At 42.8% G+C, this 26,498-nt stretch overlaps 1 protein-coding gene across 1 annotated transcript in view; it reads right to left on the bottom strand.

Moving 5' to 3' along the window:
* Window positions 1-25,957, bottom strand: part of cpne5a (copine Va) — a 90,939-nt gene extending 64,982 nt beyond the window's left edge. Inside the window, exons 1-5 of the mRNA XM_085345477.1 lie at window positions 25,848-25,957; window positions 13,779-13,819; window positions 12,410-12,456; window positions 1,209-1,312; window positions 66-105 (exon numbers count right to left, since the gene is read on the bottom strand). Of these exons, the coding sequence (XP_085201603.1) occupies window positions 66-105; window positions 1,209-1,312; window positions 12,410-12,456; window positions 13,779-13,819; window positions 25,848-25,957 (342 nt within the window). The remainder of the gene's footprint in view (window positions 1-65; window positions 106-1,208; window positions 1,313-12,409; window positions 12,457-13,778; window positions 13,820-25,847) is intronic.
* Between the last annotated feature and the right edge of the window lie 541 nt (window positions 25,958-26,498).

Here is a 26,498-nt window from a genome sequence, read left to right as displayed (position 1 = left end):
ACGACTAAAGGGTTGTGTATGAAGTAAAGCTGAGCTCCCGACTCTTAGAAAAGTTTTTCACTTACGTGCTTTGCCAGATCTGGACTTTTAGAATCAATATCATACCTGAAATCACAAAGAGACCACAAATGGCAGAGGTTAGTGCGTGGGCACGACAACAGAAGATTTTTTTTGTGCTGGTGCTAATTAAAGGAAAGTGACTGCGGTGTGGACACTTTTTGTCTGTCAATCACACACCGGGGGAGAGCCGCCTAGCCCAAAAAAAAGAAAAAATGGGGAGGGGGGAAGAAACACGTAAGCAGTAATGTGACAGTTAATTAAGGAAGTCATTCTATAGTTTATGAATGTAATTTCCACTCTCTGCCAGGGGGCACATACTGAAACAATCCACCAAAGGAGAGTGGGTTTGGAGCATCTGCCAGTCAAACTTAATGGAAAAGTAATTAAATCTGAGCACTCCCTGCCTCCCACCTCTGTGATAAAAGAGAGAAGTAAATGAGTAACACAGATTGTGAGGGAGTGCACTCCCTCCTTTACTGTCCCAGTCTTGCACCAAATTAATTCATTAAGTGTCTAAAACTCCTCAGAGACCTTCAGTGCAGTCCTGGAAGGAAACATCCTAGTCCACCAGGGAATTCATGCTTTGGCGGATATGGATTTTTGTAAGAACATCTCCAATCCTGCAGGAAGAAGGGGGTGGAGAAATTATCCTGATTCTGTTCTGGGAGACCTCAAAATGAAGCTGCACCTTCCTGACCCTTTCACTAGTCAGACCTTTTCAACAGAGGAATGCCAGGACAGCGGTCTTTGTGAGTTTTATGGGACTTGCTTTCAGACATTTGCTTTTCTTAGCAGCAGGAAGATTAAGGATAAAACTTTATATGAAATATTTATCACCTTATACCAATCTCCACTCAACGAATGACTACTGAGACACTGCACCAATGAATAATTCCTTGGGAGAGACTCAAGCTGATGACGAGCAAGAGAAGATAGAAAAAGAGTGACTTTGAGAGAAAATGACAGGCAGGAAAAAGGGGAGAAGGGATGATGAGATAGATGGGGGACAAGGAAGCACGGTAAGGGAGAGGATGTTAAGAAGATGCTGCGTTGGAAATAAATGAAGAACTGGAGAAGAGGGCGGCATAACTAAAAAAAAAAACCTCAGTGTGTGTCCTCAGAGAAATGGATCAAATAGAATAACTCACACGTCAAAGCGCAGATTCTGCTTCTCCTCGAAGAAGTAGTCCAGGATGTACTTCCTGACAAAGTCTGGGTTTAGCGTGTTGTCTATCACCTCTGTTCTCCCAAACTAGAGACAAGACAAGGTAGACGTGAACAAGAAGCTTTGAGAATCTGTATTTACTGCTCTATTACCTCACACCATCCCATCTATCATGCTACCAAACAGCCATCTGAATTAGTAGCTTTCATTGAGATCAGAACAGGAATAAAAAAATCAGAAGGTTCTATCTTCTTCTTTACCTTTTCACATTGTGCTGGGCATGCATAAGCTTGCAGAAGGCATTTTATTGAGTCCAATTACACTAATTTTCTTTAATACCACATTCACGCCTCCATCATTCTCTAAAGCCACTTCTAGGGTTCCCCTTTGCTTTTACAAAGGGGAACTAACAACACTCCTGCAAAAGGAAGAAAAAGTAAAGCTGCCAGGACAGACACCAAAAACCATTACATCAGTGTTACACAGCAAGACTTTGTGATGAGGTGATGTTCTGACAAACAAATCAACAAAAATGGAAAGAGTTGCACCCTCTTCCTCGTGAGCACACGCGCATTAATTGTTATCCGACATGAATAATTCAGTCAGAAAGTCAGAGAAGTGATGTCAAGCTGCATAAATAAAACATCGCCGGTAAAAAAGAGTAACCATAAACTGACACGGTGAATTAATAATAGCAGTGTTAGGGCTTAATAAGGAGATGAAACAGCGGGATTACAGACTCACACTTTTGTGATTACATCCAATGGGGTTAAGACTCAAAGTGAGTCCTAACATGAAAGCAGACAAGCCACACTACGCGAGCAGAATACGTTGAACGGATGGACGCCGATGCTAATGCAAAGACAGTCAGGGTGGATTGTGTGCAACTTATGACAGCCTAAGAGTGTGGGTTTGTTCAAGTGTAGCCTGCCATCAGGTATAAAAGTGTGTCTAGGTCTATAAAAGTTTAACTACTTTGTGTGCATGTGTGTGTGTGTGTGTCACTACCTCCTCTCCTGCTTTTCCTGTCAAAAAATGTGAGAGCTCTGCTCCAGCAAACGCAAAGAAGGTGAAATCTGTCCCGAGCGAACAGCAGCCTATTTTTAATGACAGAAGGTGTATGTGGCAGCGGGAGGGCTATAGCATATTCACTTTGGTGCCACGCCAAACATAACAAAGGAAGAAGAATCAGCACCAGAGCAGCTAAAAAAGCCACCCGAGGAAATAACAGATCTCCCACTCCACACATTATCTCCACCTTGGCAAGTACACGGCCAACATGTAAAGCCAACGTTGCAAAGCTCTACAATTAACTGTCAAGAGAGAAAAAAAAGACCCTTCCTGCAGGGATATCCGGGTGCTGGCAGTGTGACTTCTTTCCCTTAAGTAACCCTGTACTGAAATAAATTGTGAGCCCTAACGTTAGAAGATTTATCTTGGTAAAAAGATTAACGTCAAGGAGTTTGAAAGGAATTTATGCAGGTTGTACTATGTCAGCTGCTCAGGTAAGTGAAAGTGCGAGACAGGAGAAAATCTGTCATGCACCTGGAGTAATAACTGATGAGGGAGTTGGATATTAAGACTTTAAGTCATGCTGCAGGAAAATGATGGATTGTCAGATTCATGTTGTGACCAAAAGTGAGTTAAGAGCTCACTGGTTTCTTAGGAAGCAAAACACAATGCATGTGTAACATCTGCTTTCATGTTCTTCTGTTGATGAGGTGTGTGAATGATCAGCAGCTGATGGGGAAGCTTGTCCCGTAGAAGGGTAATTGGATTACAGATGGCTGGTGGCACACTGGCTACCAACCACACTTACTCCCAGGAGAACAAAAACACATTACCTGACAGAGGGGCAAAAGAGGCACTCCGCTTTATCAATTCTGCACAGCTTGACTCGGCTGCTCGCAAAGCCAGCTGTCATCTGCAGCTGAAGACACAGGCCTATCTCCTTCAGGGAGAGGCATTCAGCCTGCACCCACAGTTTGTACGCTCGAGGTGGGGCACTATAACCCGAGGTGACAACTGTAGGAGACTTATCACGAATGAGTGCAACACTTGATGCTCATCCATATTTGCATGATAAAATGTTAAAAGTACTTTCTGGCTTAGGAACAGAATATTACTGCGTTGATACCAGTACAAAGACTTGCTTTTCTGCGAGTCAAGGCCGGCAGACATTCGTTCAGAGACATAAGAGGAAAAACTGTCAAGCATCAACCTCAAGTGTTGTTAAGGCTGCAGAAAACTTTCTTAGACTTCTTTGTCTTCTCTTTGAGATGCACTTGGCAATGCAAATCTGCAATGCATGTCTGTTGACAGTAAATAGTCTCCAGTCTGCTTCTCCTCCCAAACTGCTCAGTCTCAGTAGAGTAAAAACAGGAAGTCGATCTCCTTGCCATTAGGAAACACACTGCCAACACATTGCAATCAGTCTGAGTCAGTCCATGCCAATGAGGGCTACCTTTAAGTTTTTTTACAATAAGAGACTCAATTCAACTGTATTCTGGTTATATTTGTATATAAAAGCAAGGCTGCTGAGTGCTTGTGTCACTATTAGTGGAGGAATTTCTAAACCTCTGTTTCAAATCTGTGAGGTTTTGTTTAATGTCAATTTCTTTGTATATAAAGGGCAAAATATATTAAACAGACAGCAATAAGTAGCTTTTTTCTGATTTACCAGAGTAACCTTGGTATTATCACAAAAAGATTGCATGCGATTGCCAACTTCATCACAAAATCATAGCAGACCAACTCCGTATTTATCGCCTTCTGGATGCACCAAATCTACCTTAAAGACAGCAGTAGTCGCAGACCAGGTCTCCATGTTCGAAGCAACCGTATCAAAGGCAATAAGATTGCAAGTGCCTGTAGCATAATATGAAAACTGTGTGATGTTCAACAGCATCAACATGAGCAGGTAGCTGTCCAGTGAATTCACAGCAAACAAGTGTATGCACGGTGCAGACAGCACCATTGCCTAAATCGAAGAGTATTTCAAGTAGCGAGAAATCACTTAGGTGTTATAAAGGCAACTTTGGACTGTGTCCTGACCTGATTCTTCCAACATGGCTGGCTTTGAATGAAAGTCAACCTTTTTTCCAGAGTCAAAGGGTTGGCTGGCAATCGATCACAACCATAAGAAACATTAAGACTCCGGCATAGAAGTACCAAAAAAAGGAAGGGAGAAGGGAGAGAGCTGAAGATGACGAGCATCTCCAAAAGTTGATTCTGTTCATCTGGACGTGGCGTTTTGTGGGAGAAACGTTTCGTCACTCATCCAAGTGACGTCTTCAGTCTCAGCTGACTGCAGGTTTCAAGCTTATAAACAGGAAATTTGCATAATGACTGAAACCAGCCCACTGAAGGAACAATGGGCTGGGAGGTCAGTTCCTTAATCATAATTATGCAGATTCTCATGACCATTGATCAACAACCACTGACCAAAACCCACTGATCAAAGACCACTGATCAATGGCCATGAGTACCATTCACAGAGAGAGAGTTGGGGAATGGCTGCAATCACAGCATTGTAAGATGGCGAAAGATGTACCCTTAGGCCCCCTCCTCGATTCAGAGATGGTCTTTCCCTTTTCACGTAAATGGCCTCCTTGACTCCGCCCTCAAACCAGCGTTCCTCCCTGTCCAGGATGTGAACATCCTCATCATTGAAAGAGTGTCCACTGGCCTGTAGGTGTAAATAGACTGCAGAGTCCTGACCTGACGAGGTAGCTCTTCTGTGTTGTGCCATCCGCTTCGCCACAGGTTGTTTGGTTTCCCTGATGTATAACGGTGTGTTCACACCGAACGCGATAGAGGCAGGCAGAGCGTCAGGCTTACATGTAAAGTCAATGGAAAGGCGCGCTGACCCGCGATTGCGGCTCCCGCGAAAATTCGGAAGCAGATTTGCGTCGCGAAAACGCCTGAAACGCGCTACACTCACGCGCGAAAAAAACCACGCGCGTGAGTTTATGTGTTGCATTTTGTGCATACACGCGTTTCGCGTCCCCCGCTCGAGTTGGAAAAATCTGAACTCCAGCGTCAAATCGCGCCGCGACAACCAATCAGGAGCCTGGTGACGTGGCTGTTACCTAGTTCAAAGGGGCAGATCCAGCCAAAGCCCTTTATTCTTCAATAGAAGGAAGGCTAATCAATGCTGTAGCAAACAACCCGGAGCCGTACGACACCAGCTGCTTTCTGGACCGAGACAGGAATATAAAGGACCGAGCTTGGAGGAAGATATGTAAAGAGATCGGGCAACCTGGTAAGTTCATTCATTTTTCTTAAGTTTTCTCTAAAGTTTTCACTGACCCGGGGAAGCCGCACAAAAGCTAGCAAGCCACCGCTATTTTCCCACTGACGTACAAATACTGTTCTGCTTTTATGCATGTTGTCATTTAAGAATATATTTTATTGTTTATTAATAAACAGCACACAGTGGTCCCGCTGTTCATCCGTCACTGCCTCTTTTTTCTTAATTTTCATTTTCTTTTTTTTGCACCGGACAGCATTGCATTTTGCAGCCTGATTGACAAATCTCCTGCGCTTGCCAAATTTATCATGTTTGGTTTTGATAACCATCACGTCCAATAGAAAAAACAGCACAAAAACACCCATAACTATGAGCCTCATTCGGAAATAGACACCTGCACCGCGAGGGAAAAAGGCGCACGAAAGTGGCAGGCGGATGAAGACAAACCGCGGCATATTAATACTTTTACGTTTTGCAATCTACAAAGGTTTGTACTTTGAGAATCAATTGTGAGAACTGTGACCAATGTTCATGTGTGTGTGTGTGGAAAACAGTGTATAAAGTGCGTGGCCAGGGGCTAGTTATTCTGAGAACCCCTGCTGCAATAAATGAGGGACCACTGTCTACTCTATGATTATTATATTCAACCTGTTAACATTTAATACTGTATTGATAGAACCAACTGATTCTGAAGCAGAGCATCCCCTGTTGCTTCTCCTGGCTCCCCAGTCCCTGAGCTCCTGCTGCTGCACCCACAGATATGTACAGCAAGCACTGATACCTTTTTAGTCGGTGGGATTGCCTGTGATCACCTTTACTAAATATCTACAACCAATCTGATTATATCCTGTTTTTGGTTTGTTTGTTTTTTTTCAAGGTTGAAATTAAAATCTAGTAGCAGCCTTCTCATTTCTTTGTGTTTTGTGCTGTTTTACAGGCCCACAGGGGAGGACGGCTCCGAGGCAGATGAGGGACGGGTCCCAGGACGGTCCATCGGTGGTGGAGCTGGAGCCACACCAGTCTCCAATGGAGCATTTCCTCCTTAGCCTGGTTCCTGCTCTGGAGAGCAGCTGGTCCTTTTTATTCCTGTCTCTCTGTAAATACTTATATTTTATATATTTATGTTTAATGTATTTCTGTGTGAGAATTTTAATATTATTTCAAATAAATTTTTATAATGACTAATGTCTCAGTTCTACTACACAGCAAATGTTGGCACACGACTTGACACATGTAGAATTTATTTCATATTATACTAATGACAAAATATACTAATACAGTGGGATGCAGAAGTTTGGGCAACCTTGTTAATAGACATTATTTTCCTGTATAAATCGTTGGTTGTTACAATAAAAAAAAATGTCAGTTAAATATCATACAGGAGACACACACAGTGATATTTGAGAAGTGAAAAGAAGTTTACTGGATTTACAAAAAGTGTGCAATAATTATTTAAACAAAATCAAGCAGGTGCATCAATTTGGGCACCACAAAAAAGAAATGAAATAAATATTTAGTGTATATCAATGTGTGTGTCTCCTATATGATATATGGGGTGCCTTTGTCTGGACGTGCTTCCCATCCAGAGCTGCACAGCACAGAGGGAAGTTCCAGCGCTCCTGGAACGTCCCTCTGTGATGGACCGCCAGTCTCCAGGTGAAGGCACAGCCATGAAGTCGTCCACTAGACAGTCCCAGATGGCCGTCGCTGCCTGGGGGGTGATCTGGCTCACCGACTCTGTAACTGAACGCTTGGTGCTGAAGCAGTCCGCGGTGACAAGGAACCTGGACAAAATTGTTCAAAATCAGTATTATGTGTACTGCAGTTACAAAATACATTATTCAAATTCCAAAATACTTTGGTGATGTCAGATTTAAATCACAAAACTTAAATCTTACATAAAACATTTTGTAATTATAAGGATAATTACAAAATGTATATTAGATAATATCTAAAACAGTTGTTTTATTTTAACTTTAACATATCATAATTTGATTGGTAGCAACTTTTGCCACTACAGTGAGCCAATCACTCATAATTCCTAAACATGTCAATCAGTTAGGAATGAAGTGAGACATTAATAGAAATAAAGAGTTGTATGTTGACATGTAGCCCTTTCCTTGCTTAAATCATTAATATTTTTGAAAAATTAACCTGTGATAAGACAGCTTATCAAGATAGAACCATGTAACTAGAGATGAATCAAACTGTTCACAGTTTTATCTAACTCTGTTTTAATAAAGGCTGTGACCCCTGTTATAGAGTCTGACAGCTGCAGGGATTATATACAAATATTCAACTATCCCAGAATTAAACCAGGTCTAAATAAAAAGGAGTGAGTATCACTACAAGGTTAACTCAGTGGTCCTAATGCTACAGTTTGATATCAGCAAACACCGAGCGCATACATTGATGTGACACCACAGCCATGTTATCATGCAAACACTGATAACAGCATAAATCGAATTAAATCGGGGCTTGATGAGACCTTCTGAGTATCACTAGAAATATTATAAACAGTCGTCTTTGTACCACAGTTTGCTTTCAGTAAACACCGAGAGCATTCACTGTTAGCATAGCACATCCATGTTAGCAGTGTATAAATGGATGGTTTAGCATATATTAGCACAGGTGTCAATAAAGGACTACGTATTAAACACTTTTACTAACCTCACGCAGACGGACAGGCGCTCTGCAGGTGGGATTGAGCGCCTGTAGTCGGTGTCTAGGCGAGCGATTCTGGGACCGACGCGGGACAGCAGGTCCTCAAACTGGCCGAGTGAATGACGGTGATAGCGCTGGAATCGGCCGTCATCCAGGCGCAGCTCCTGGAGCAAGTGGTGAAACTCACCAAACTGCTCACGCCTCTGGAGGACCTGATGGACCCAGGTACGGCAAGGATGTCCTTTACGCCGCTACTCTGCTCTCCACAGTAAATAGAGAAGGGAGACTCTCTCTTCAAGCGCTAGCTCGACAGCTGCCATCTTGCAAAGATACCGGTCTTGCAAAACTTCCTCCCACATTTCCGGTTCACGCGCGTTAAAATATGATATTTTGGGGCGCGATGGATTTTTCTTGGACACGCGTAGAGGTGCGAATGTGCACGCGTCAAGTTAGGGGCGTTTGGGGCTTTTTTCACGCGCCCATCCTGGTGTTTAGAAAAAATGCGTCTCAACTGGTCCGATACTCCTGACACATATGGGATCACTACATGTTTTCGCTTGGGCAGCGGTTGTCCTTCTCTCCTGGATCGGCTGGAGCTTTCTTTAAGTGCCTTTCCAGCTTTGACAAAAGTCCAGCTGGGATAACCACATTTACTCAGGGCCTTCTTGATGTGCTGTTCTTCTGGGTGGCTGTAGCTCAGGTGGCAGAGCAGGTCAGCCACTAACCAGAAGGTCAGTGGTTCGATCCCAGGCTGCCTCCTGGCTGCATGCCAAATATCCTCCCGGTCAAGATACTAACCCCGTGTTTGCCTACTGGTGGCGCCAGTGTTCGGCAGCCTCACCTCTGTCAGTGCGCCTCAGGGCAGCTGTGGCTACAATGTAGCTTGCCGTCACCAGTGTGTGAATGGGTGGATGACTGAATGTAGTATAAAGCAATTTGGGGTCCTGAGTAAAGCGCTATACCAATACAATTTCTGCCTCCCTGGCCGCTGTGTCTGTGGAGATGGTGTTCGCTCTGTGTTGTAGCGTCCTGATGACTCCCAGTTTGTGCTCCAGTGGATGATGAGAGTCAAACCTTAGATACTGATCCGTATGTGTAGGTTTACGGTAGACGTCAGCTTTTAGATGTCCCCCATTCCTGATGGAAATCTCACAGTCTAAGAAGGCTAACCTGCCACTTTTCATATCCTCCCTGGTGAATTTGATGTGTCGGTCCACCGAGTTAATGTGATCCGTGAAATGTAGTACGTCCTGAGATTTGATTTTCACCCAGGTGTCATCCACATATCTGAACCAATGGCTTGGTGGTGTTCCAGGGTAGGACAGCAAAGTCCTCTTTTCCACTTCTTCCATGTACAAATTGGCCACGATGGGTGAAACTGGGGAGCCCACGGCACACCCATGTTTCTGCCTGTAGAACTGACCCTTGTATGTGAAGTAGGTGGAATGAAGACACAGTTCCAAAAGCAAACACACTTGGTGGATGCTGAGAGTGGTCCTGTTGCTGAGGTTGGTGTCATCCTGTAATCTCTTACGGACTACCTCCAGCGCTTTCGTGACTGGGATGCAAGTGAAGAGAGATGTAACGTCGTACGAGACCATGGTTTCATATGCCTCCATAATGACATCTCTCACCTTCTCAACAAAATCCAAGGTTGTGGTGTTCAGAGCTGCCCACCAGCGGGTTGAGGATCGAAGCCAGAAACTTGGAGATGTTATAGGTTGTAAAGGTCCAGTTTTGTTTATTGATCTAAGCCTGAACAGCTACGCGTAGTGTCCAGTAGAGGGCTCTGCACTTCCAGCTCAGACCGGTTTTGTGGCGCACATTTCCCAGTAGGCAGCTCTCAATGAAGCGTGAAGCAGCGTGATACCGGACTCTAGCGAAACGAACAATTTGCAGCCCTTGGAATGCGGAGCGAGGTACATGTTTTAAGTTGTATTTCTTTGCTTAATTGATATTTTGTTGTATTTTCTGCTTTATTTGAGTTCATATTTGTAATAAGCGTCTAAGAAAATGTATTTTGTGTTTCTGTTTAGTTTTCACGGTGCATTGGCGCACTGTTAGATTCTGAATGAATCTCAAAGTAAAAATTACTGCACCCGTCGAGGCTCTCTCTATTTCTTCCTTGGTCCGGGGGACTGCTACATAGGTTACCGAGTTGATCATGCAGACGATCGGTCTTAAAGGTGCACCCTGTTTATGTATTTTCGGTAAACCATACAGACTTGGTGTAGACTCCCCTGGGTACAGCCTGTGGTATGAGGTCCGGTCAATAGCCTTGTCTTGTTCTAACTGCTTCAGACAGTCTATCACCCTCTTCCTGTAGCCACTTCCTGGGTCTCGTTTTAGGGGCTCGTAAGTATTTTCATCACTAAGTAGTGACAAAATCTTCTCATGATAGTCTTTCTGGTTTAGCAATACTGTGCACCGACCCTTGTCTGCCAGAAGGATGATAATGTTGTTGTCATCACTAAGTGATGTGAGTGCCTTCCTCTGCCTTCCTTTATGATCTGTCCAAACTGCATGTCAGATGGTCTGCTACCATCAGAAGCGCCCTAAGCCAGCACCACTCTGAGGTCAGATAAGGGGTGTCTGTGTCACACATTATCTGTCACTTTTGGAGATCAACAATCTGACATTCACATCCACTTCAAACTGTGATCAGCCACTGCGTAGAGCCCAGGTTTGTACTTCTTTTACGACCTTGTATATCGACTTCCCCTCCTTCAAAATGCAACACCAACGTCAATGTCTCTGTGGAGGAAATGTCTGGAGCAATGCGCCATCTCATCACCATTTTTCTAGCGATCCACCAGTAATTTCTTAGAATTCTTTGAGTTCATATCCTGAATGTAAAAAAAACGAGTGAACAGGACTACTTGGGCATAGAATCGACAATTTTCTGTTTCGAATGTAGTGAAAATTTCCTCCATCTTTCACCCTGCAAATGGCTAATTCTTACTAATGCTACATTTATTTTGTCCGTGGCACCTGTGGAGGTGCTTTATGGTTATGATCCTGGACGAGCCATTCATACAGTGAAAAATATTATTAAAAAAGGCCGATGGTATGCTTTGGAGCAGTGGAAGAGCTTTTGGTGGTTTATCACCCTGTCTCCTTGCCCACAGTGCTTTTTCAAATGGCCTGTTTGCCACACTGTTTCTGGTAATTCTTGTTGATCCCTGAGGTGGTTTCTCGTGTTATTTCTCACCTGTTCTTTGTGGTACTCATATTTTACTCATATTATCCAATCTGCTGGTAATCTTTCTGGGTCTGCTTGTGTTACCTCTGTTCTCAGTTCAGTTTTTGTTTTTACTTTTAGACAATATAATCAAACTATGGAGAGCTGATGGAGCATTTCCCAATCTACTTGTGAAAAGATGTAATTTGTGATTCAAATAAACATTTGACCTTTTCTCTGAACTCATTTCACATCTCTTCTTTGTAGTTTCTCTAAGCTAAAAAAGAGCAAGGTAAAAATGGTGGAGTGTAAAGCCATTTATACTGAGGTTCACACAGCAGCTAAGCAGAGTGGCTACAGGTATAGATTATTCTTTAGGTTTGACAGTCAAACTGAGATCATTGCTGCTTATTCCGTTATATTCTATGAAATAAAGAGTAAAATTTGGTGATACTTTAACTGTTTAGCTACTAATTTGTCCAGTGAATCCTGAAATCCAAGTTATCAATCTGTGCGGTACAACTGAAACACATTTTTGCCTTTTTGGAAGCAAAAACTCAACAAAACTATATGTTTTGTTTTTATTGGGGTATCAAATCTTTCCCATTTTAAATCTGAAGTCACACCACTCACCGTTCAATCCCAATCGATTTCAATGTGTAAGCAAAGAGACTAGTTCGACTGCCTTAGATCAAAATAATAAGAATTGATTTAATTTAAGTTGCAGTTTCAGTGTATGCCTTTAATTTGTGATTACAGTGTCACATAACAATTCCAGACGGGCCTAATGTCTTACTGCAACCTCTGTCTGCTTTGATCAGAGGGGAAGCCAGAGGGGACAGCGACACAGAGGAAAATCTTTAATGATACATGTAGCTGCCACCTTAATCAGTCACAGCTAACACAGTGCTGACCAGAGCACCAGCATTTACAAGGTCAGTCAATTGCAAGTGATTGGCACTCACAGCATTTACCTTGAGACAGAGGAGGGTGGGGAGGGGGTAAGCGGGATAAACAGAGTAAGATGTCACGGAAAAGAGACGGACTGACTGAGCTGTGTTGACAGGGAAACGGCGTGGTCGCTTACCTCTCTCCACTGTTTGGTCTCTACGCCCTGGGTGTACAACACAACCACTGAGAAGTGATGAAGAAGGATGAGATAGCAGCGAAGAGAGAGGAAAAATGCAAAACAGAAGAATACGTCACCAAACAATCTCAATCAAGAATCCTGCCTCTTCAAATTATGTTTGTTTTGTTCCTTCTTTGCTGACATTCATGATTAATTATCTTGCCACGCCCTGACAACATAATGAACTGCCAAGCTTGATGGTTCTAGGTATGCTGTCCACAATCAAAAAAGAAAATCAAGATAGAGAGCCCCTGAACACAGCGACACCCATGCAATCAAAACACAATTTCTTCATTGTGGGATTCTCCTGATTCCCATTAGATCTGGCGACTTTAAATGAAGCTGGGGCGGGTGAATACCACATGACCTGTCATATATACCGAGGTTCAGCTTCAGGCGAATACAAAACAGGGTGTCAGCGCTATTTTCCCAGTAGCTTATTTACACAAAGGGCTTTTACCTCCTCCCTATTATGTTAAATGTCTCCCCCTCCATTCTCTATCCTGCAGGGAGTATCAAAGAAAATGCCTTTATGGTACAGGTCTATACAGGCCAGAACATCCAGACTGGCCAACAGCCTGTATCCACAGGCTGTGAGGCTCCTGAACTCTCTGCCCCCCTCTCACGGACAATAACCATATCCAACTTCTTAATAGCAATGAACTGGTCTGCATTGGTGCATCATATCTTTATTCTCTTCCCCCTCCTGCCCCCCCCCTCTTTCTTAAATAGATAACTATCATATCTGATATCATATCTCACAGTACAATAATATTGAATGGGTTGCATTGTTGTATTTTGTCATGTTTCTCAGGTCTTTGTCTGAATTTCTACGAACATTATTGCTAAGGATTGTCTTATTGCATTGGAGTCACACTGGGTTAAATATGTACACTTGGGTTTTAAGGGGTATTTATTATTTTCTTCTTTTTTTTGGGTTGTATGGAAGCCCCAAACGCAATTTCATTGTTCTTGACAATGACAATAAATAAATAAATACTAAAATACTAAATACTTTATGGCGTTTCCCCATGTGTCTCACCAAAAGATAGCCATTTGTATTCAAAGGCTGGCGTTTACACCCTGCATGCATTAAGGTACTTTAGCTCTCAGCAAGGAAAGGTTGTCACATTATTGTGCAAATGATATGCAGTTATTGAAGGAACACTTTGAAACAGCGCAGTAAACTGAATCAAAGTTAAGCTCAGCAAAAATAAAAAGTGAAGCTTTGTAAATGGAGACGAGGTGTCAGCGAACCATATTCTGAGCAAAATCTCCCGCAGGAAAATCTGAGCTGCAATTATCATCGTAAAAGCTGAGAACTTACAAGGGTCAGATTTGGAGAAAGTGTCTCGGTCCAACAGATTCCTGTAAGAGAAGAAAAGAGTTGCACATCAAAATGTGAAAACAGAGTCCTGCATGTGTGTGTGTATATGCAATTTCCGTTTAACTCATTCACTGCCATTGACGTCTATAGCCGTCAATGGCAGTGAATGAGTCAATGGGTTTAACTCATTCACTGCCAATGGCTGGCAGTGAATGAGTTAAGACTGCAGGGCAACAGCTGTACACAATACACAAATGCTTCTTCTTTCATGCTGTGAAATCACTGAATGCCATATGCAAAGAGCTACAACATAATTGCACGGTAATTCAACAACCATACTCAACTTCACACAAACCACAACGCCCCGTGGGATATCATTTCCATGTGAGTACAATAAAGTGCAGTGGAAAGAGACAGTGGTAACAGGCAGAGGTGCCTTTCAAAGTATGGACACTACCTATAAAAGCAGCCTGCCTCTACAGTGCGCTCAGAAACTGCAAATCCTTTTAAGAATATGTAATCCTTAAATAAAAAAAATGCAGAAATGTGAGTATTAAACAACAACATTTTTTTAAAACACCTGAAGATAGAATAGCATACATTAAATGTCAGATTTCTTTTATTCGTGTAAGTTTAGTAGATAACTGTAAATCTAAAAATGATGCAAAAAAACAAGTGGCATAAAAAAAAAGCTCAAGAAACAGATAAACAGTTCAAACTAGGCATATTTATGGCTGGGTAATGTATTTAATTGTACACTCAATCACAGATTTAACTTTCAAAGATTATTAAAATAAGATAATCAAGTTTCACAATAATTTGCTTCTTTTTGTCTCGTTTTAGAAATCCTGTTCATCTTCCCCTTCACAATTGTGCCTGCACCCATTCCTATAAAAAAAAAGCCCTGGAGAGCAGGCATTTTTAGCTCAGCTCAAACCCGAAGGACAAAAAGACAGTCTTTGAGCAATGGGAGAGGATAAAACAGCTGCTCGGAAACATTTTGGCTCCAAGTAATCTGAAAAGTAGATGCGGACACAAAAAATTGTCAGGGCTCTGTGTGCGGGCAGGCGGAGGGGAGGATCCAAACGCAGGACTCGAACACTGAATAGTAACTCAAAAAAAACCCTCAGCTTTATTTACTGGCAGAAAACAAAGCAAACTGAGCAACGGTACACGAAAGTACTGAACACAAAAACACACAGGTATAAGCCGAAGGTACGACACGACACCGAGCACGGGAAAACACAGGGCTTATATACACAGGGTGGTAATGAGGGAATGGGCAACAGGAGGGAGACACAGCTGGGAGAGATCAGGGCTGACGAGACAGGGGGAGCAAAGCTGCACACACTAACATAAGACAAGGACTTTCACAATAAAACAGGAAACATGAATCACTACTCAAGGACACAGACTCAACACAGAGAGGCAGACAGAAAATAATACATGGAACTCAAACAATACATGAGACAATAAATCCTGACCACGAATAAACAGAAAGATAGAATTCTAATAATAATGGACAAAGCACAAGAGGAACAAAACGATCATTCAAAAAATAAACCAAAACATAATAAACTCAAAATGCTGGGTCGAACCGACCCAGAACCGTGACAAGAATAATACAATTTGTGCTCAAAGTTCAAATAATGCCTGATGTTTTAAAAGTTAATAGATAATCAAGTTAAATAATCCAGATCTCAGCACTGACCAAAATAATCATGATCACAGCTTCTCTTTAGCACCCATGTACAAACCAATGAGCAGCCTTTATTGACACAGAGCACAGCACCCAGCTTTCCTCATATGTACATGGCAACGCAGAGGAGAGAGTGTGGCAATTAACAGGTTAGCAGCTCTGTCGCAGCAACAGAGTGAATGTAAGGTGTCCAAGTGACTCGGGCCAGGAACCAACAAGCTACAAAACAGACTACATATGAGAATTTATTTAACCATTCAAACCAATATCATTAGACTGAATGAGTCCATCACTATCTGGTGGCCTGTAGCATTTTGCACATGCTAAACTCTCTAAATAAAGCATTCACGCTTTCGTGAAAGATCTATCCAGTTTGCTAACACCGATCATCATCAGCTGGCACCTTTTCAAGCAGCCACGCACCCTGATTGGCTTATTGACTCAATCCACATAAGAGGCGCAATCAGCAATAATATTATTCATGTCATCCTTATTTTAAGCTAAAACCCTGAACATTTTCCCTTAATATGTTCCCTCTGTGCAAATTCTAATAAGGTAGGCATCACCTTTACAACATAAAGCAATGCTATCATCATTTACCATTTTAGATGGAAGACATGTTCCCAATGTTTTCAGGGATCTCATTAGCATATCTGTAAAGTGCAAAAGCTTGTGCCGCTAAATAACTTGATCGCAATTCAGAAAAGTCCTCTTCCCTTCAGGGGACAGCAGAATTTCAATGAATATAGATGAGGGTTCAGGACTGAATCCAAGCAGCAGGGCATCGTTCGTGTACATGTAATTCCCCATTCCTGGATACAAAATCTTCTGTGACAGGGAAACGTGGGGAAATGACAGATGCGGTGTTATTGGGTATTAGCCTTGGGCTGACCTGACTACAGTTGGACGATTGTCAGTGCAATTATCATTGGAAGTAACAAAGCCATCCATGACTAACCGCCTCTTTGTATCCACCTGTTACTGTCTGGCATCCATTACCCTCAAACAATTAGCTTGTCCATCACCTTATCCCTGCTCTCAGAGCAGACAAGAGTAGAAAACATGACATCCTCTTTTAGTTTTGCTCCATGTTCCTGTAGAGCACAAGCCTTCGTTTACCTGGCTAAACCTTAATTTGTTTTTGCAGAACATTTTTATTCCAGAAAGAAATGATTAGTATACAGATTTATACGCCTGTACAAATTAATCCAGGAGCTTAATGTGCGCATGGCCAGAGTTTGCGCATCAGTGCCGTAGGACGGGTATTAACATCTCAGATAATCCGTCTGCTTTCACTGAAGTAACGCTGCCTATTTCAAAAGTTAACTCCTTCTCTTTGCAAATCTCAGTGGGATAAGAGAAGATCATTATCCCGAAAGCCAATGTAGGAATAGTTTGTTGATGAAGATGAAGTTCATTGAAAGTAGGACAAAAGTAATTAGATACAGCTAATTTTCATTCACACCATTTCATGTATCCGCCTGCTTTCAGATCCCAGCGCTTTTGTGATCACTATGGCCATCTCATTTAAAAAACATGTAACGAAAACAGCAAACTCTCCTTTTTTCTCTATTGCTCTTGATCCCGTCACCTTCATTAAAACTTTGATTGCAATAATCTCTTCTTTCTTACTTAAGCTTTTCATATTTTAGTGCGCCTGGAGTAAGAGTCAGCAGTGCATTATTAGATGTTTAACAAGAATAAATTCAATTTCGCTGGAGAAAAAAGCAGAATATAATCTTAATAGCTTTCTTTTCTCTGCCTAATCATCCCTCACAAAGTGATGTTTGTTTATTCGGCAGTGAATTAAGCTCATAGTTATTGGTTATGCACACTTCAGTTGATAAATACAATAAACCACAACCAGGAATTTCTGTAAACGCTGAATTAGCATCGGCCCAGAAATGCACGAGCTCTTAAATCAAATCTGCAAACTCTCTCTGCTGGTATAAATGTGTCAAAAGGCGCTGTAGTTGATAAATGGTTTCACTGAATGCCCAGTGTGAAGGAGATTTGACCTCTAAAGAATGGCTGGCTGCTGAACTCTAATTAAAAAAGAATATATTAGGAAAACGCTCCCTCTCAGTCAGATCCCTGGAGATATTTTAGCAACTCCATGGTCCAAGGGGCTGATTATTAAACTAAGAAATGTGGAATTTAATTCCCGTGCCCACAGTGCCTTATTGTCACCAGTCCCTTAAGTCTCCTCTGCTTCCTTAAAGTTGTCAAAGTCCTAATTGGCAAGTTGGAGAAATGGTATCTAATTCAGTGGAAAGTGGTTTAAAATTGTCCTGAATCTAACTGGCCAATGAGCTGCTGCCTCATTGGTTTTTACGAGGACATGACAAATGAGAGCCTGAAAGTCAAGTAAGACTGATTTACAGGAAGAAAACTCTCCATAATACATTAGAGACGGCGGAGAAAGCCGGGAGGTCAAACAGAAGGATGGTTTGCATTTCAAGTCTTCTCTGTCACTTCACTTTCTATTCTGCCTCATGGCTCTCTCTCTCTTTTGACAGACCTCGCCTTTTCCATTACGGATCATGGGGTCCGTGGGACTATTTCCTGTCTAACATGCCCTTGAGCAGATGTAAAGGGTCAAAAGGTCAAAGAACAAAAAGGGGAACGTATATAGTGCTACAAAGAAGAGGAATCCCATTATGTACAGTGAAATATTCAGCTTTTCCTTAAGGGTAATTAATTTTTTATAGCGCAAAAATTATGTATAGCATACCATATAGCAAAGCTCATCAGATAGCATGCATACAAAGGAGAACCTTCTCTGAGATTTAAGCAGAAACAAAAATGAAAACACAGCAGATGAAAATGTATGTGTGGCTTTGTTTTGCTGCATTTTGTCTGTATTTGGAGTCACGATCAGCGATACAGGTTAATGTTGCTTTTGTCGAGAGCTCTAAAACCTCCCCTCTGTTACATTAGACACACAATCTGGTCTCCTTATTAGTGAAACGCACATCTGCTGTCTTTCACTGTGATGGCACCAGGTGTCTTCTTTTCCTCCATCTTTTTAATTATTCAGTTTCTGCCTCGAATCTCTCCAGGTCGACAGTACCTGCAGCAGAGCACTCCCTGGGCAGCCATCTCACAGGCAGTGACAGGATCTCAGTCATAAACCTGCTCTTCTGCTCGTGTAATAAATGAGAAAGCACATACGCTGCAAATCCCTGTATCAGGTTGGCTTTTGCCATGTTGCTAATGTCCGATCTGGGAATAATAACGTTGCTAATTGCATACTGTGACAGCCCAGGGTTTGTGCAGAGAAAGATTCCTTTTACAAGAAGGGGAGGGAAATACAGACTGATATTATAGGGCTTATAACTCTTGGCAAAGCTCTTTGCACTGAGTCTAGTGTGAACTTGCGGCAATCCAAAAAAAGCACCAAGCTGCAGGCATACACTATCCAAATCAGCTACAAAATGGCAATATAAAGCACTCTGAATTGTACTCTAGGCACCACACTGGGCACAGTAAAGAATCAGCTCATGCATATTTTGGCAACTGATCATTTAAACAGAGAGAAGACACTCTGCATGCATTCTGCCAAGTGTGGAGTGAAAAGAAAAGTGATGATGATCATTTACAAAGAAATGATATCACTAATTGAGGTTAGTGAAGCATCAGAGAGCTGCGAGCGCACCTTATAGTGTGGAAATAGAGAACTGTGGCTGCGTAATTGGTGGTGGACACATGTTGAGCATCAATAGGTGAAAGCAACACACAGCAGGTGGGTGGTGGTAAACCGTAATGAGCATGAAATAAGAAACACTAACTAATGCCGGGAGAAAGAAAGACGTAAGACCAACTTGTGACACACGCCTATGCACTCAAACACACACTAATTGACTGGGTTGGAAATAAGTGTTCCATGTTTCTCAACAAATATCTTCCTCTATTTAATTTTATGAGATAAACGCTGTAATAAGCATGTCCATATTAGAGCCCGAACAGCGTAGGGTTTAAAGACCAGTACCCACCGATACAGCACACAATATATTTTTACTTTCAGACACAAAAAACGTTTATTGCGAGTAGTTATTTGCCTGTTTATGCTCTGCCTAACTGCGCTCGGATCAGCTAATGGTTAAGTTGCCGACTGCCCTCTGGTGGACGCTGTGCGATGACAACAGTCGGAAGATGGTTGAAGGGTGTTTCTCCCAACTGTTCCTTACTTTTATTTTTCATTTATCAGCTGTTGTAAATGTTTATGCTGATAGTTCAGCAAACTGCTAATACTGTATATGGCCCTAACAAAAAGACAAAAGGTCGCGCTACAGACTTCAAGATTTATTTACTGGGAGTGGCCAGAATGGACAGGAATAGAAGTGAGTACATCAGAGGGACAGCTCAGGTTGAGCAGCTTGAAGACAAAGCTGAAGAGACGAAGCTGAGATGGGTACTTTGGACATCAGCACAAGAGGGATAGCGGATATACTGAGCAAAGGGTGTTGAATATGAAGCTGCTGGGCAGGAGGAAAAGAGGAAAACCTCTGAAGAGATTCATGTGTGTAGTGAAGGAGGACACAGATGGTTGGTGTGACAAGAGGATACTAGTGAAATGGGTGAGATGGAGGGAGATGATTCGCTGTGTTGACTGCTAAAAAGAGCAACGAAAGAAGGCAAAGAAATAGAAGAAAAGCCCTGATGGGCTCGACCCTGTATAGCAAACCTTTCATTATTTTAACAGTCTCATCTCTGTAAGTCAACTTTTTCATCCAATCCACACTTATTCCTGTTTTTATGACATCACTGTTCATAAATGTGGCCGGTTGCTTGAAGGAAGCCAGGATCCCCATTCTTATTCCCAACGAAATCTTTCTTTCTACCTAAACTCTGATTCATTAGTTGCCTCTCCACCTGGGGAAGAAAAGCAGTCAATAGCACAGCGGCAGATCTATTTAAACAAATCAGAGATGTGTGCGCTGGCCCATATCCAAGGTTTCAAGGCATTCAAGACTTTATAAATTGAAATTTTAAACATCTTTTAACAATTGATTTTTTTGTTACTTTGTTGTAGAACTTTTTACTTCCTATGGCTTTAACCTGGGTTCAGCTTACTCAATCTGCTTAAAAACTACAACCTTACATGCTCCATTTGAAAGCTTCTAACATAGAAAAACCCATTTCAGTGAAAATTTGACTGAATTCCTCCACAAGCTTATAATCATTTGCTTGGTAGCGTGTAAAAATTTGACTGATAATCCATTTCCCAATAGAGAATACTAAATATATTTGTAATTTTAAAAAAAAAGAAACACGCACAGAATTATGCATAGCTACCAAAAGCACACATTCTCACACATGTTGGCTGAAATGTCCCTTATGGCTACTGGATAACATGTCCACTCTAATGCAGAAACAGAAAAAATCCTCAGAGACGACAATAAGCTGACACTGAGTAGCTCGTTTAGCCCTTCAGCTAAGACTGCCAACGAGTGAAAGACCTTCAACATATGCAACGCAGTGTGGAGAAATCTTCACCGAGTAACCTGTCACACTTTGTGCAAATCTGCCACCAGCTCTCATTTTCCAGACACGCTGTGATATTAGGTCAAATACGCCCTCACGACAAATCCTCCAACATACTCTGCTGACCCTTAAGTTTTTCGGAAAATAGTGACAAAAGCAGCTTGATATTTCTGAGCCACTGGGGACTGCTTTGATCTCTTATTGCTACAACACACTCTTGACTTCCCCTGTCATTCCAATCAACACTTTCACATGAGGCAGGCAACATGCAGAGTGTTATAAACCTCTGGCATGGCACTGCAGTTGCGCTTCCATGGGATCCCCCTCTGCTGTCATACATCCCAAATGAGAATATATTAATAACACCGACACCACCACAAGCCAAGTGTCTGGGATCCAAATTCATTTTCACTATGTCAGGGGTTCATGCATAATTATCCGCTTCATCGGCCTGTGAGACTCGTCTGCTGCAATGTAACATCCACAAAAATGGGGAGTAAAAAAAAAAATTAAAATCTGCCTCCTCTTGGCACCCTGGTGTCGTTTAGCCTTGATCACCAAAACAGATGTGACACATCATCCACAAACACAAGCCATCCAGTGAGATAAAAGCTGCAAGCTTGCCTCAGGTCAGTCTTAACCCAGATCACAATATGAAAAGCACAAGGAAAACACTGCAAATTGAAATTTCTCTCTTACTCAGAGAGATCTTTTATTAATATTTTATGTTCTTACACAATGCAAACTGGTTCAGTTCAAACTTGCTGCCTGCCAGAGCAAAACAAAAGCATTTTTCAACCAGAAAAACCAGGTCACAGCTTTTACTAAATGGGTATCCAAGACTGAGTGAGAGTAGCAGCTATAAGAGCTATTAACATAACAACAGCAGCGAAGTTACACACCATGCCAACACATTCAAATAAACAAACGGTTGGTTACACAGCTCGAGTCCAAATTGCTCTGCTCGAGCAGTAGCTCTTGCTGCATCGAGCAGTGACACCAAACATCCTAATCGTCCTGATGATTTCATTACGCCTTCCCCTCTGCCGCAATGATTGTCTCGGGAAGAGACCAGATCCAGAGACAAGCCTCAAGTCTTCAGACTGACCTCGCGGGGACAGCAATCAGTGGCCCTGTGCGCCAGGGGAACCCCTCCTGCACAGGTTTGCCGCAAGACTGCTGGAAGTCATGTGGTCCCTGTGTGTTTCAACAGGTAATGAATCCCTCGGGTGATGAGTGGCACGGATGAGTTACCCCCCCTCCCTCCAGCTATGGAATGCATCGATTGAAGGCATTGCTACTCTAACGAATCTATGACAGCAAATGAATGGTTACAGGGAGGCACTAAAGCAACAGCAGGGAACAGAAGGGGATGGACGAGCTTGTAGTGTCTTTGTCTTTGTGAAATAGGTGAAGGGGGCTGATAAAGTTTGTGTTCAAGCTGTCAGGTGGGAGGTGGAGCACAGTGGAAAGGGAAGGCAGCTCTGTCACCCAGTTTTACTTGTAATCACCTACCTGGGTGTGCTTTGACAAGCCGAAGAGGAGCAGTAAATTTCTAGAATTGGCCTATGTTGGCAAATGGCAAGGAAATAAATAATAAACATTTGTCCTTCTGCTTGCTGGTGCCATTGGTCTATTGTGCTAAAACAATCAGAAAAAGGAGTTTACACCTCTGAAACAGCCACATGAAAGCCCTCATTCGTGCAACTTTGTTACACAACTTGCTTTCATATAAGCATAACAAACGAAGCCAAATGTTCAGTTTATAGCAAGAAACTTTTGATTAAGTATTTTAAAAAATGACCTTGATACCACTCTAGCATCCTTGCTGTTTCCATATCCCGCCTTGAAAACACACGCATGTGAACAGTGCGCAGTAAATCACAAGTGCATATTTTTTTTGTTTTAACAAAATAGTTTTATTATTCAGTCATTTCTAACTATATAAAAAAATGCGATGCCAAAAAAGTAATCATTCAGAAGCAGGATCCCCACCACCACCCCTCCGTCGCTGTGTTCTGATAAGGGTTGTAAACCTTTGTCAGGCTTGTCGAGCTTATCAGAATGATTCCCCTCCCTTGTTACGGTCACATAAGCGTAAAGGGTAAACACAACATTTACAAATCATTACTGGATTTATATGCACATTCTGATGAGCAAACGAGAAACTGGGGGTAAAAAATCTTCCTTAAATAAAGTTCAGCGTGTCAAGCCTTTAGCGGCTCTTCGGAAGGGGGGGGGGATTTTATTTGCTTTTTTTGTCTGTGTGCAAATTTCTTCCAGCATTCATTCCTAAAAGTGGAACCACAAAGTTAAAGCCCCAGTTTCCCTAAAGTCATTGTACATGGAAACTCTGAGACAGCCTGCTAAGCTGAGATATAGAGAGGGCACATTCTGCAGTCCACGAGGATTCACATTTACTCCTTTGCTCATAATTAAAGCAAACCACACGAACAACTTAAAAAACATTCACCAGAGCTGCTTTAATATTAGCTAATCAACACATTTATTACTGCCACATAAGACTTGGAGGGGTCAACTTGTAAAAAACACCAGGGGACAACTGGTCCTAATCCAGTAAAATGTATTCACTTGACTGTGTTTGATAAAAGGCAGATGTAGGAAAAGAGGCTACTTGAGTTTGAAGAGCCATCTTATCACTGAGTTAGAGTGCAGTCCTCGCAGCTAAGAAGCAGATGCTCGGGGTATGGCTCACTGGTTGACCTGTGAGCAAAGCCAATCAGAGCCATAGACAGGGAACAATGTGCTATCACGGTGATATGCACTTGTTTTGATAAGCGGTTGTCTGCCTGAGTCCCTCTAGTTTGTCAGACGGGCTTGCTGCAATATTGGCAGAGGGTTATGAGAATGCCTGTAGGGCTGCACGGCACAGTTCAATTCCATGTGCGCTGCAATCTCAGAGCTCTCAGGCTTGCTAAATCAATTACACAGAGTTGTGGAGCCCGGGCTTCTCCCCTCATATAACACCAATTGTTTCTGTTTGCTTGCACTGGATAGATAAAATATACACTTCCTGATAAGTGGATAGAATAGCTGCGTGCATTGGTGTGTATTCTGCATGAGTTCAACTTTTGAGATGTCCACTGAAGCAGCTGTCAGAGGTCAGACTGCAGCAATCCCCGCAAGTCACAAAGAAGAACAGACAGCAACTGAAGCCTAAAGCAGACGATGCTTCAAGGCCCCAGTGAAAAAAGAAATAAATTTTCCTTCTCCATCAAACTGAGTCCAAGAGCTAGTGTTTGGAGAGAAATTAATGACAAGGGCGCTGCAGATCAGAGCCTGGGGGCATCAACCGATGCCCCCAGGCATCGGTTGATGCCTGGGGTCTGCAGGGAAAAAACAACAGCGTGCTCCAAGAGGGAAGCAACACAAGTCCAGCTGCTACTCGTACCAAACGCCCCACACTGGATAAAACCCACCCTAAGCTCCATGTCTGCCTCAAACGCAATCTTCCCACACACTCGAATTTACCACAATTTTACACAGTTGACTATTTTTGTTGCATAAACAAGGGCTACAGCAGAATGCTCCCACGGGGCTTCATGCGGCTCATCATCCTCAAACAAAAATCAATCATCATCTCCTCACCTGTCCGCCCAATAAAGGTCAGCTGACACGTTTTTGAAATCTGGCTAATTAATATCCAGAATGTCACAAAAGGTCAGCTACATGCTAACGGCTTTGTTGGTTTTGTTAAGCTGTTTGTTGAACTCGCAAAGGTAAGATTACAAAGCTTATTTAAAATTAAAAATCACAGTTTTAAACAAGATCGACAGTCAATTCTCCTTCCGGGCAACTCACTGAGTAAATATTGCAGACGAGGGAAGAAAACAATGGCAGCGGGGTGTTTGGCTGATAAATCTCTCCCTTGTGGTTTTATTTACTTCATTTACATGCACATAACGATGCATGTAGCCGGGAGGTGAAAAGAGCTAAATACTGTGAAACAGGGCAACATGAGAGCTGGAGGGAGGCCATTGAAACACAGATTCACATCACATTTTATGAGCAGCTCTCATTGAAATTGCACCTCCTGCACGCTTAGGCTCTCATATGTCTCAGCATCATACTGTACATACTGTGCGTATACCTGCAACCAGCGCTGCCCCACCCTACCCAGTCGAGCAGGCTCCTGTCACATCCGTGGTATTTTTCCCGCTGCATCTACTTTGGGATTCAGCTGAAGGCTGCTGGGAGGAAAAAACTGTTTAGTGTTCATCTTTACGTCTCGGTGACAAACTACAGTCGTTTCGGGGGAGCCTGACAAGCAGTTGCAGAGGCTGACACATGACACGCTGCCTCAGGGGAAACCTCTCGGGCACGCCAATAATAACTCCACGTCGCTCGGCATCTCCCGAGGCACGCGACTGGGCGCGTGCACAGCACACAGCGTCGTACCCGACCTGATTTATGGAAATAAGACACCAAAGTGCAAATCTTAGGGCGGAATATGCGTAAAGTTTGCATCGCTCTGGTTTCTATCACAGCATCTTTTGCTCACTGTAACCGGGGGAGGACATCACTGCAGTTCTAATTAGTCGCTGGGTGAATTTCTAATGATATATTTTTTTAACTGCTTAAAAATAATTTTTGCTTGTGGGTTTATTGGTGGGCTGGAAAGTTTTTTGTTGTTTAGCATGTTTATACTTCTTTTTAATGGGGAAATATTAAGCAGGGTTATTAAAAAAAACAATAAATAACAAAGTAAAAACATCAAAAAGGTAAATGACGCCTTAAAAATGAAAATAAAATGAAAAAATTACCAATTTAAGTGCTTCTCACAAAAAAATGTAGCCAAAAGACGCGCTAAGCTTCCCAAACCTGACGCAGACGGGGCAGCATCAGCACCCCGATGGACTCACCTGCAGGACACGGTTATCTCCACTTTGGTGGCCGGGATGCTTCCGCTGATGGGGTCGAAGTCGCGGACCGTTGCCGTGGCCTCCACTTTGTCCATAACGTCTCCCTCCATGCGTGCTGGAGACCCGGGCCAGCTCCACTGGCCGCCTGAGCCCCTTTGAACCTGGAGAGCCGAGGGTGGAGAGCCGGAGCGCGGCGGACGGGCGAGCGAGCGGGAGAGAACACGGTCCACACAAACCTCCAAAGTGCTGTCCGTCGGACGGGCAACAGCATGGAAAGTTTAATCGGGGGCTGCAGCGGTGAAGCGATTAATCTGGCTGAAGGAGGGGTGGGGGGGGGGGGGGGTCACGTGCCCGGGACGCCTCAGCGCCAAACTCCGCGGTTTTCCAGGCAAAGACTGAGCTCTTCTGCCAGAGGAGCTTTGAAAAGTAAAAGACGTGAACTCCTCCCCTCCCGTCTGCATTCTCCTACACGCGGGGCTGCGACTACACTCTCACTCGTTGCAGATTCGAGCTGTAGATAGGTGGCGGACGCCTTTTATTCTGGTCCAGATTGCTTTTTAAATCGAGTTACAGAAAATAAATAAGCACCGGAGGGCGCAAATAGCCTCGAATTCTATAGTGTATATAAATATTTATATATATACATACATA

This window comes from Diplotaxodon limnothrissa, linkage group LG20 (assembly GCF_057381915.1).
Source record: "Diplotaxodon limnothrissa isolate DT_005_m linkage group LG20, D_limnothrissa_male_GT1.1, whole genome shotgun sequence".
Taxonomy (NCBI): domain Eukaryota; kingdom Metazoa; phylum Chordata; class Actinopteri; order Cichliformes; family Cichlidae; genus Diplotaxodon; species Diplotaxodon limnothrissa.
Note: the sequence above shows the minus strand (reverse complement) of the source record. Positions and strands in the feature narration are given on the sequence as shown.